A 13,346-nucleotide genomic window follows, 5' to 3' on the forward strand; every position below is an offset into this window, starting at 1 on the left:
TCTGATATTTAACTTTTAGAGTCTTTCTTAAAGATTATAATTTTTATAAAGGCTGAGTTATAAATTACAGGCAAAATTTATTTAGAAACAGCTAAATTAAAGTTATAACTATAAAACCACTATATAAACAGCTTTAAAAGACTCTTAAATTTGCTCTTAATTATGTTAAACTCTAGTTGTAAGAGCCTGGTCAGGATAATAAACCTTGGCTGAAACTCTTAAAGAAAAAACAAGTACCAGTTAAAAACAATGCATTTTGAAGTTTCCTAATTCTTTGCCTTGAAGTACATTGCATGTCTGGGATGAGTATATACACAAAGTGTAAGTACTATATTATTAAAGATGTGAAGGAGGGACTGTTCCTCCCTCCTCTAAGATAATCTTAACAAAAACATTCCTTTCAAAACAAATCTTCTTTAGAAATTTTTCATTATTATCTTGAGAACAAAGATTTCCCTGCACAGGCCAGCATGCGTTTGTGTGTATGTCTTTTCTTAGTTATATTAAAATTATATCAATCGCTTACTGGTAAAGATTTTTAATGCCTTATTTCAAACTAATTCTTACACATGGTCTTGCAAATGATCTATTGGATGAATGCATCACTGCATTGAGAAATATTGCCAAAAAGTGGTACACACTATATGACTCTGTAAATAATAAAATATAACATACTCCCCACCCCATCCTGAATATCTATCTGTTTCCCATAACTTTCTTCATCCTATGAAGATATTTTCATTGTCTTACATTCAGTAAGCCCATCGCTGCCTTTAGTTCCAAAATTAATGATGACAGAACTATCCTGCATGTGCTTGAGGTGACTTATGTAATTAATAATTGGATTTGCTATTAGAAATTGCTAACCAGTATAGCTTATGGCTTCAGTGCTTTTTTGATAACAGTAGAAAAAATGCTTTTGGTGAAGGTAATGATATAGAACTGAGGACAGATTTTAGAGACTCCTATGAGTTCAGCATTTAGTCTATCAGATGAATAGAGACTTTTGGAACTTCAAGACTAAATCTATGACCTGGATTCCAGAATGCAGGTAATACCTCCTTGTTGCCTTTTTTTTTTTTCCCCGTTTTAAAAATGTATCATTCATGACAGGTTGTAGAAAATATCTTTTAGACACCACCTCTTCATATGATTTATTATCAAGTTTTCATAAATTAAGATGCTTGTATAGTTCTATACAAATTTAACAGTTGGTCATATGCTTGGTACAACTCTTATTACTTATTAGTACATGACTTCCATTGCATGAAGTAAAATGATTTACTCAAGTGGGCCTTATGATTTAAATGATGCAGACCTTCTAAAATATGTTTTCCTCTAATTAAAAAAATCAGGAACATAAAGTTTAATTATATTTAATTTTCACTTTCAAATAGGAATCGTTGTAAGCCCATTTTAGGGATCCCACTTGCTCATTCCTTAGGTTTTTTTTTTTTTTCCTTACTAGTATAACTAGTCAAAGATAGCAAAAGTTCATTTTTTCAATTAAAATTCCTTACCACTATGCACAGAAATCGTAGTCTTAAATTTTTAATTACATAGCCACTACTCAACATTTAAAGTCTATAATAAAACAAAAGTATTTTTAGTACTAAAATTTATATAGCTAATGCTTAAATACTAGTTAACTAAAATAATTGTGGGTTCTTAGTGATTACCTGTAGTATTCTTTTGTGATTGTGTAAATATTAATTCATTAAATCTCATTGTTTCTCATACTCTGATATTCTAATATTTTTGTTCTTGCAAAACTGTAAAGACAATTTTCCCTCAACTGAAGCAATTCTAATCAAACTTATACACTTATGTTTTTTAACACTTGTATTTAAAGTAAAAAATATTATTTTAGCTATTTGGCAATATAGCGTTGATGTTTGCATTCAAAGATAATGGTCATGTATATTTGACAAGATTACCAATTTAAAAATTAAAATATACAGTTGTCAAGATCCCATTAATTAAAAATAATTCGTGATTTTTTCCTATCCTAGTTCTGTTTCATTTCCAAATAATCTTTCTCCAATTCCAGGTGTTGATCTGTTAAAAACTGAATATCTGCCAAAATTATGTGTATGTATTTAAAATTAGATAATTGAAGAATCTTCTCTCTTAGTTCCAGGCAGTCATCCATGTCAGAAAAAAAGCTACCAGAGCCTTCCCCTGTAACAAGGAGAAAGGCATATGAGAAAGCAGAAAAATCAAAGGCAAAGGAACAAAAACAGTAAGCTATTCATGCTCTTTATCTAGTAGATTGTGTGAAATGTCTGATGCCCTTAGATGGTAAGGGGCAATGGTGAAATTATTTTCCATATTCAGGCTGACTCTGGGATTGTGACTGGGTCTTATAGAAAATTTTGAAATGAATTTTGACTGTTATCTGATAAAACTGACATTGATCTCACCACTTTAAAGTGATTAACAAAAATCTAGGATTAGAAGATATGTGCCATTGTCCCATTTTATTTCTGTTCTTTTATGCTTCAATTGATACTATCCTCAATTTTTTTGTTAAACTATTTTAATAGCTATTTGTATGTTTTGTAAGGGTTAGCTTACTTAAGAGTACACAATGTAATCTGATGATCCACTTACCTGGACATTTGTAAATCACAATAACACAACAGACAGAAAGTTTTAAATGGTTAAAACCACTGTCGCCTTTCTACGCTATGGCATAGTGAGATCTCCCTTAGGCCACCTCAGGAGCTACAGGTGGCAGATAGACCTCTGACATGGTCTTGAGTAGGAATATCAATGATACTCCATGTTTAAATATTGATAAAGCAAATTTCTTTAACATAAAATTAATTATAAAAAGAAGCTCTCATATATTTTCTGTACCTGCGAAGATGATATCTTATACCTTCCTCCTCTCTTGTACCAACATGCACACTCTCTACTTTGACCACTGGTTTAGCTGACTTGAATATCATGGAAATTACTCTTCTAATTAACCTTCTTCCTGTATTTAGAGGTGGAATTTACCTGTTTCTACTGAGTCGAATGTCGCAATTATAAGCTGGAGGTAGGGGATGGGACAAATAGGTAATTTAAAAATAAATGAATAAATCAGCTGAATAGACAAATTCTTCTTAAACTCTCAGGGTCTGTTTCCTCATCTGTAAAGTAAACAACTTGGTTTCAACTCTCAAATTGCATAATTTTAAATTTGGTTTGCTTTATTTGTACTGACTTTAGATTTTAGCAGACATTTTCTTTAGTGCCATCTTGTGGCCAATGTGACAAAATTCAGTGGAAAAAAATTTCAGTGAAATTGTTTGGAGTACATTTTATCTCATATAAAAGGAAGAGAGGATGAAAGGAAGGAATTCTATAATGAAAAGCTTTTTTAAAAAATAAAAGCATGTTTCTTATAACATTTCTAACAAATTAAAGCCAATTAAAGCCACCTATGTAATGTTCTTTTTTTCTTGTAGCTCAGATTCTGGAACCTCAGAGGCTAGTCTTTCACCTCCTCCTTCCCCACCAAGCCGGCCCCGTAATGAACTGAATGTTTTTAATCGTCTTACTGTTTCTCAGGGAAACACATCAGTTCAGCAGGATAAGTAAGTCATTATGTAAAAGAGCCCCAATTATTCATTATAATATTCTGAACCTTTCAATACAATCTGTAGAAAACATTTAGCCTCTCTCTGTGTGGGAGATGGAGTCTGACTTGTGAACCCTTCCCATATTTCATGTATTTTTCCAATGGAAAATGAACCATTTAGACAAAATTAGAGACATTTATTTTCCTGCTGAACATTATTCCCTGCTATGGATTTGCATTGCTGTACTTCCACACTTGTGTTGTCTTTTTTTTTTTAACAAGTAAATTAGAATTGAAAATCTTTGAGATCACTTGAAGTTTAAATTTCTTGTGATTCTTCAGCTTTATTGAGTCCATAAAAGCCTCTAACCCAGATAGCCTGCACTGAAAAGAGGCAAATTATTTTACTTTTGGTGCATGTATCATCTTCTAAAAGCATTGTCATATGTGTATGGGTAAAAGAGCACTTTGATGGGTGGATGACATAGAACTCTGGGTTGTTGGGGAAGAGAAGTTGGAAAGGGATGGAAAATATAATTTTCATTAAATTTGAAGTGAAAAAATATTCCCACATTGAGCCAGAATCTCTTTTGCAAGAATTTCATACTAACAGTGTTGCCGTAAGGTATTTATTAACTGACTTCTCTGCTTTGAGTTTCAATGTTAACATTGTGGATAATATAAGTACTTGATATTCAGTATCCCACACCAGTTCTTTATTTTTTATGCTATAATCTCCCTGTATATATCAATTTCTGAAATTTATAAGGTATTGTTTAAGATCCACCTGGCATGTTTAGATCATGCTAAATGGCTCTATATACATAGGCACATCATCATTTTGAAAAATTGTTTAATCTACTTAATTTATGGATACATTTTTTATTAGATTTTAATATAGTTTTAGCATTAGATACAGACATGTCCTTTAAAATGATCTAGTTAGGTTTTTTTAAAAAAATATTTAAAAGAGAACATAGTTAAATCCTATCTCTTATCTACTTGAGAAAAAGGAGAACATTAAGAATGTCTTTAGGAAGTCCATTTTCACTAGCATTATGAAGAATTACTAAGTTTTGTCTCCCTTGCATTCACAGTATTAAAATTTTTGTGTCAGTCTTTTGATAATCTTGATGATCTAATCATAGTTCCATATTTTTTCTGAAATTTTTTATGAGCTACCAATCATTTGACTCTGTTGTCATCTCTATAAAGTAAAATTTAGAATAACTGACTACACTTTCAAAAATCTCACCTAACATGAATCACTTTCTTTGGGCTCCTTTTTGAGACTAGCATATTTTACCAGATAGAAGTAGGTCCTACACATTGTTTCTGATTACATAATATGCCAGCACTCACTTTATCCCCATTCTTCCCAAGTATTAGAATGACCAAAAAGTTTGTTTGCAAATTTTTCATAAGACGTTATGGGAAAGCCCAAATCAACTTGTTGGTCAACCCAAGATATTATATAATAAAACAAGCTAAATAGATTTTCATAGTAACTAGACTTATTGTCAGTCCTGGAGGTTTCAGGTTAAGGCTGACGAGAGTAGCTCATCTATTTTTAAAATTCCAGTAAAACCTCCTAACTATTACTAAGGGACTGCCTAGTCAGAAGAACTCCATGTTTTTGAGATGAATTAAAATCCAAAGTTATTAAACTTTGAATGATTTGCTTTCCATGTATACATATGATGTGTTTGTGCAACTTCAGCATGAAGAGTCTAAATATAAAGTAATTATCAAGAGGAATAAAATTCATTAATGACTAGTGAGACAGAAAAAGTTTTCTAGTACTAGTCAAATTAGAGTCTTGAAGTGATGTATTTCACTAGCTTGATGCTGTTCCTCTTCAGGGCCTGTATTTTAGAAAGTGAGAGTAGATTAGGTTCTGTGGATCAGTAATAGAAAGTCCCCACCCGCCCCAAATTTTGGAAGAAAACATAAGTACAAAATTTTAACTAATTTGGCTATCAATGAATTTGCTGATATTCTGTGCAAATAGGAAAGGAATGCGCTATAAAGGAAATGTTTGGTGTATTTCTGTTATTCATAGTACTGAATCCGTTCAGTCTCAGTGGCTTTACCTGTTGACATCTGTTTTCTTTTTCCTCATAATTCTAACTCTTTCACTGTAGGTCTGATGAAAGTGATTCCTCTCTGTCGGAGGTACACAGGTACTTTCTATCTTTCCTACGTTCTGGCATTTCACTGATGTTCTAAAATGCCTTCCAAGAAACTTTAAACAAGTCTCATTTTTGTTTCACTGATAACTTGTAAGCCATATAAATGCACTAATATTTTTAAGCATTAATTTTAATACACTTTTGTGAGGTCATAGCTTTCAAGGTAATGGCAAACTTTTAAAATATAATAGTATAAAAACTTGTGCCATGTGTATTCTGTCTATGATCTAAAACTTTTATTTAAAAGAAATTAAGTTTTATGAAAATTAATGTCAAGGTTTGCTCTTCATCAGACATTTTTTCCACCTCAAAGTGTAGGAAGTGGATAAGGTATTTTTTCATGTCGATTTATTGGTTTTAAATAAAACTTTAAGGCAAGCTCTGTGATTTTAAAACAAAAGGTATGCTAGGGGAAAAAAGTATACTGTGGTACATAAAATATAGAAAGTAAAGAATTTTTAAAACATAATATTTTAAGCATTTTAGATGCTGTTTTTAAAATAATGTTGCATTTCTTCATGTTATGGATTTTTTGGACCCTTAATTTCTCTTTTTTTCCTTTCATTTCCTGTCCTTACTAATCAATTTGTCTCCTTCTTTCTCTTTGCACTACTTTCCCATGTTTCATGACCATTTTCCTGATCATCAGTAGATCCTCCAGAAGGTAGGCAGGGGAAGGGAGAGGAAATTAATATCATTCACAGTATTACAAGACTTTATTGGTTTTTCATGGACCAAAAAGCATTTTTTCCCCTTTCACATCAGATCTGTTGTATAAGTTTACAATATTAAAGTTGAGTTATATATTTCAGAATGTGAATAGATTTTTAATAGAGAAAGAAATACCTGACTTATGTTTCCAACTTCTGTATTTTTTCTATTAATATTATCTTTTGTATCAGGTAATAGCTATAAAATATTAACCCCAATATTCTGAATATTTGAGAGTATTGTTCAGTATCTAATGAATATAATATTATATTTAATGTTGAAATTATTTTCTTCAGAAGTCTGAGTAAATAAAATACATAAGAATGAAAAACAGACATCCTGGTGTCTAAGGCGTGCCATACATAAGTAATTGGAACCTTTGTAATTTTACAACCTTTCACTTGGCAGAATTGTGTTGAACGTTATGTCATCAAGGGAACATTAGTAGATTCTTAGGATAAAGATAGTAATTTGAAGGAAGGAAATCTTTGGAGACATAGTATTAAATAACCAAGGGTACTGTTTTAACTTTTCTTAGGATGATTTGTGTCATTTAATCTGCATTTGTGCAGATCAAAGCAGCTCTAAGCTTGTTAAAATGAATTCCTTTCTTTATAATCAGCTTGTTAAAATATACATACATATATATGTAGTGTTTTAGAAGTAAGTATTATAGCAATAGACTATGCATTAGATCATAACTTTTCAACATCTGAAGCAGCAGTTAAAAATTTGATGGCTTCAGTTCATAACTGTAAACTCCACATAATAGGATTTCAAAATGGCAATTTTAGACTTTTGAGGAGGTTTTGCTACCACTTCTGTTTCAATCTGATTAAATTTTTAGATAACCCACAAATTACTGAGCATTAATTTCAAGGATCTCAAATTAATGTGTATATACAAATAATACTTTGGATTTTGTAGTTATTAATCCATGTGATGGATGATCCATGTGATCCATCCATGTGCCTGGTCTTATTTCTGCTGATGAGGAGCTCCCTTTACTTTTTGAAATCATTAAAACTAAATCCTAAAAATAAATATTTCTTTATCCTGAGCCTAATTTATTACCTCTTTAAATATTTGTTCATTGGTCTGTCATCAGCCCTCTTGAGCTATACTAGCATTAATCCAGTACATCTTTTTTGCATGCATATGACAGCTCTTTAAATATTTAGTACTTTTATATGGTCTCTCCAATGAAGGTTCTTTTATCAGCTCAATAGATTTAGATTAATCTGTTTCTAACGTGATATAGTCTGCAGATCCTTCTTTTTGCTTCTACTGTTTTGGAAAATCTCCAGGTTTTCAAAGCTCTTTTTAAAATGTAGCCTCTAGAATTCTACTTCATTCCAGATGTAGCCTTGGCAGAGTATAGTAGTTCTATTGCTTTCTTTCTCCTGAAATATTTTCTTATATTGCAGAAGTATTGAAAATAATGTTAGAGGAATCATACATTGTTGATCCATTGATCTTGCATTCAATAAATAAATTTCTCTAGCTTTTAAAATCTAATTAAACCCCTTTCCTACTTGGAGCATTATGTTCTATCTTCAACTTAAATTATATGTTTAAATTTTATCCAGTGAATATTTTAGTGCTAAGAACATACTTAAACAGATTTTGGGAATAATTTTCTAGACAGTATAGCTCTTTAATATGTCAATTTAGTAAGCTGGCCATATCTGTCTTCAGTTCGCTAGAAAGACTAACTAGATATTGAAGACCTTTTTCCAGATTGAGAGGAACATTGATTCTAGGGGTAACTTTTCAGCCACTGATGGAACTACCTTACCACAACAATTTCAAACTTACCCACCATGTATGTAGGGATCTCATTTGAAATGCTTTTTGTATGGACTTTATTGGAGTCAATATACATTATGAATATGACATTACCCTAGTTTGCTGCCTATTAATTTTACAAAAAAAACTCCCCATGAGATGTTATTGCTTACTCATGAGCAGTTAGGTGTTTGTAATTTTTATAATTATTTAATAGTTCCCTCTATGAAACTCAACAAATTTTACCCATCTGTAATTTCTGAAATCCACTTTTTTTTCCTCCTTTCTGGAATATTGGATCTACATATTTTATCCCCTTTATTGATTCTCTTAGCGTACCAACAATGATTTTGCCTCCATAATGGTATATACTTTCAAAATCTTATGATATAATGATTTAAAAATAGAAATACTTGAACTCATTGAATGTCTTCATTGTCAGTTCTAACTTATGTTGTGCTCACATTTCTTCTGAATTATTTCTGTCCCTGGCATCTTAAAGGTTGTTCTTATTCATTAAGAATGTGGATACAGACAGCTTTATCTCGGAATCTGTCCTAATATTAGGCCATCTGTCTTATATAATGGACACATGTGCATGTATGCTAAGTCACTTCAGTCCTGTCTGACTCTTTGTGACCTTATGGACTGTAGCCTTCCAGGCTCCTCTGTCCATGGGATTATCCAGGCAAGAATACTGGAGTGGGTTGTCATGCCCTCCTCCAGAGGATCTTCCTGACCCAAGGATTGAACTCGCATCTCTCATGTATCCTGCCTTGGCAGGCAGGTTCTTTACTGCTGGTGCCTCCTGGGAAGCCCATAAAATGGACATATTTCAACATAACTTTTCTTCCTGCTCTGGGCAAAGATACATCTAACTTATATATATATATATATATGTATATATATATAAGTTATATATATCTATAAGTCATATATATATATGATATATGATAAATATCGTCCTTAATTCATTCTCATTTTTAGTCTTCCCAGTACAATGGTTTCAATTCAGATTCTGTCTTAAACTCCTTTAGGATAGGGACAGTGTTTTGATAAACTTTACATTTCCACAGTTCATAGTCCAGTGGCATAAAGCAGAAATTCAAAAAATACTAAAGTTAGGAGAAAGCTCCAAAGAGCATCACTATTCTTTTAATATCTTATTCTTTTTTAAAAAAAACCTTCTTTGAGATTGTTAGAATTTTAAAAGCTTTTGTTATTTTTGAGCCATTCTCCCTTTAGATTTCTATGTATGCAATCATTCTTGTATTTCTTCAAATTTGTTTGAAATTTGCTTTTTAGTATTTTAGGTAGTATGTATTATACCATCTTTAAAATGTCTTTTTTTGACATAGAATTCCAGTCTGATAGTTACATCTTCCGGTTTTCCATCATTAATACTTTTTATTTTTCATAATTTACTATATTTGAATAGCTCCCAATATTAATTCATTAAATTGAAGAGATAAAATTGTTAGTGAGAAAATTCAAATGTATTGTTGACTTTGCTCTTTGCAGAATACAGCTGCTAGCTGATTCCTAAATAGCTGATGCACTTCATCACTACTAATTTCACACTGTGTCCCTTTGCTTTAAAAAAAGATAAGGAGCAATCAGGTTTTTCAGTCACTCAGTCGTGTCCAACTCTGGTGTTTCTATAGTACAAATTATTTAGAACAACTTCTTAAAGTCAGAGAAATAAAAAATAGTTCCATGGTATAGCTGCTGAAGTAAATCTTATTTTTCCCCCCACCTCAGGGGCATAATCAACCCGTTTCCAGCTTCAAAAGGAATCAGAACGTCTCCACTTCAGTGTGTTCATATAGCTGAAGGGCATACAAAAGCTGTGCTCTGTGTGGATTCTACTGATGATCTTCTTTTCACTGGATCAAAAGGTGCTAATAGTTGTGTCGTGTGAATATTTAACAGATTTTTTTAATGATTACATTTTAACAGGTTTTGAAAAATGTCAAACTGCTTAAGACCCATAAGAATCTGAAAGATAATGTTGTCCAACTGCTGAATTATATAAAATATAAAATCATTGCATAGTTGAGAAGAAAGTAAAATCTCTGTTGATGTTATGTGACTAGAATGGTGAAGGAATACATCTCGATTTGGTAATTGAGCATCTAATGTATGCAAAGCCCTGAGCTTAGTAACACAGGCTATGTAAAAATCCATAAAAGACCATTACAATGTACAGTGTGGTAAAAGAATAAGATGGGTGGCAACCACCATTTCTTGAGCCCTTAATAAGTGTCTGAAGCTATACTAGCCACTATGCAAATTTTACCTCATTTAATTCTCACAACAATGCCAATGTTGCATCCTCATTTTATAGATCAAGAAGCTGAAGATTCCAGGAATTAAATGATTTTTCCAGATAAGCTTAGCTAGTAAGTGGAAGAGCCAGGATTAGAAACCTAGGTCTGTGCATCACCAAACCTACACTTGCAGGCAACTAGAAATTAACTATAAATGATTTGAAGAGTTATACATGAATATTTGGGGTTTCAGAAGAGAAAGAGATTTTGCTAAAATGTGAAAAATAAGGAAGGCTTTGATGAGGAAGCACTTAGGATGAACCTTACTGGATTGTTTGGATATTGGCAAATAAAAATTGGCAACCAAGATTAGAGAGCAGTGTAAGCAGAGACATGGAGGTAGAAGTGGTTTTGGAAATTAAATCCAGTTGGCTTGAAAAGTAGAATATATGTAGAAGTGGTGGATAATGAGGCTGGAAAGATGAGAAGGAAGCATGTGTAGGAATTTGGGAAGCTAGTTAAAGTCTTTTAGCGTTTAAGGATGTTACAAGATAAAGGGAAGAATCTTGCCAGCACTTGTAAATAATAGCAAGCAATTCCCCAATTTAAAAAAAAATTTTGCTCTGTAAAAGTATAATTTTCTAATAAATTAAATTTATTTCTCCAGGATAATTAGATACTTATGTCAGAAAGGCAAAGCATTGAATAGAATAGTTTTATGTTCAAGTTTATGATTATGTTAATGAAGTCAATTAGTGACCTCTGGAAAAGAAATGTGTATGTAGTTCTGCATGTGGAGTGTTGTGAGTAGGTAAGAGAGTATCAAAACCAAATGTTTTGAAGAGGCTGATTTGGGATGGCCATTTTAAATTAAGGGGCAATTTGAAATAAGACTATCAATATGTCTATTTTAAAATGTTGTATAATTATTCTTTAATACCACTTGATACATACACCCGATATCCTAGCTTTCATCTCATCCTTTATACCTACTTTGCCCTTGAACCTGCTGCAAAGTGTCAGGATAGACTTAGGATGCTATTGCAAGTTAATTAAATAATTAGCATTTTCTTATCTCATTTTTTCTCATAGGAGAGAAGTTGTTATTGCTAAGAGAATCTAATTTAGTTCTTATTGACAATATTTCCTCTTTTTTATTGCTTTTAGATCGTACTTGTAAAGTATGGAATCTGGTGACTGGGCAGGAGATAATGTCACTGGGAGGTCATCCCAACAATGTAGTATCTGTAAAATATTGTAATTATACAAGTTTGGTCTTCACCGTGTCAACATCTTATATTAAGGTGTGGGATATCAGAGATTCAGCAAAGTGTGTTCGAACGCTAACGTAAGTAACTTAGAGACAAGTAGCATAAGGGGCAAATGGTTCTTGTTTACAAGATATAAGAAAAGATAGATGTATATATGCATTCTTGTTTATTTATACCTGTCCACTTGCAAAAAATATTAAAATGTTTACAACAAGAATGTATACAATGTAAGGTGAAAAAATATTGAGAAACTAAAATATAATAGTTCAATATTAAACAGAAAAGAAGTCATATTTAATCTGCAACTCAATACACATTTCATAGTTCCTTCCTCCCCAAAACTAAGGAGTTGAATTTTCATTATTACTTGATGTAGTAAAATGATTTACATTACTTGCTTCAAATGAATGCCACTCCTTGGAAAATGGCTGAAATCACCATCATAGACCATTAAGAAGTACTTGCAAAATTCAGTTAGCATCTATTGAATAACTGAATAATTGAGGAGTGTTTTTCTTAAGACTTACACTGCTTTGATATTAGCCTGTGTTTCATAACTGTAGATTGGACAACTGGAGAATGAATTTGTTTTCTGCATCTGTTATTATATATGTCTTTAAAACATAGAGCATATAATGATTCATTTTCCCATAAGATTGATGAACTGTTTCACATAATTACAATCTTAATTAAAAGATGAATTCTATTGGTTTAAATAAGAGAAAGGAGCATAAAGGTGGTTAATTTTTACTAATTTGTAGAGTGAAGAGTATTAACACTTAAGTGCTATTTTATATGTTGAGACTACTAATTATTTACTGTGCTGAATACAGGTCTCTTAAGGGAAATTTTATAGGAAAAAACACTATCTTAGAAATTTACCAATCCAGTTGACTCATTAAAATCATTTGAAAATGTTGATTGTAACTTGATTTTTTAGAAGTTAGCTAATAAAATGATTCAAAATTGAAAAATATATTTGCTATTTAGAATTTAACTGAGGAAATAAACCATGTTTAAGTCTTTTCCACATAGTAAACAATCCATATATGATTGGGTTAAAATATACAAAAACTTTTACTCAAAGGGTCATATCTTATATATGGAAGAAGCATTGGTTTGTTCCTCAGTGGACTTCTGCAAGCTGCAGGAAAATGAATTAACTCTGTGGCACTGTCTCATTTGTTGAGCCTGGCAGGCTACAGCCTGTGGGGTCACAAAGAGTTGGACACAACTGAACGACTGAGCACATGCACACATCATTTGTTGAGTTTTGTTGTCTTTGTCATCTAGTCTTTTCTGAATCGTATTTAAGTCATCTCTAATAGGGCCCAAAGCCTGGGTACCTACGTGGCTTTGTGGTAAAGAGCCTGCCTTTCAGTGCAGGAGATGCAGGAGACATGGGTTCAATCCCTGGGTTGGGAAGATCCCCTGGAGTAGGAAATGGCAACCCACTCCAATATTCTTGCCTGGAAAATTCCCTGGATGGAGGAACCTGGCGGGCTACCGTCCATGGGGTAGCAAAGAGTCGGACATGCCTGAA

At 32.2% G+C, this 13,346-nt stretch overlaps 1 protein-coding gene across 14 annotated transcripts in view; it reads left to right on the forward strand.

Annotated features, from left to right (window-relative positions):
• KIF21A (kinesin family member 21A) overlaps positions 1–13,346 on the forward strand; it is a 174,639-nt gene that overhangs the window by 149,104 nt on the left and 12,189 nt on the right. For 3 of the 14 annotated variants that reach the window (XM_043887087.1, XM_043887042.1, XM_043887079.1), the window contains 6 exons: positions 2,135–2,242; positions 3,459–3,587; positions 5,716–5,754; positions 6,416–6,427; positions 10,024–10,160; positions 11,700–11,880. In XM_043887087.1, coding sequence (XP_043743022.1) covers positions 2,135–2,242; positions 3,459–3,587; positions 5,716–5,754; positions 6,416–6,427; positions 10,024–10,160; positions 11,700–11,880 — 606 coding nt within the window. Of the gene's footprint in view, positions 1–2,134; positions 2,243–3,458; positions 3,588–5,715; positions 5,755–6,412; positions 6,428–10,023; positions 10,161–11,699; positions 11,881–13,346 lie in introns of all 14 variants that reach the window. The other 11 variants (XM_043887071.1, XM_043887034.1, XM_043887061.1 and 8 more) reach the window with 7 other exon arrangements.

The sequence above is a fragment of the Cervus elaphus genome, chromosome 3, assembly GCF_910594005.1.
Source record: "Cervus elaphus chromosome 3, mCerEla1.1, whole genome shotgun sequence".
NCBI classification, from domain to species: domain Eukaryota; kingdom Metazoa; phylum Chordata; class Mammalia; order Artiodactyla; family Cervidae; genus Cervus; species Cervus elaphus.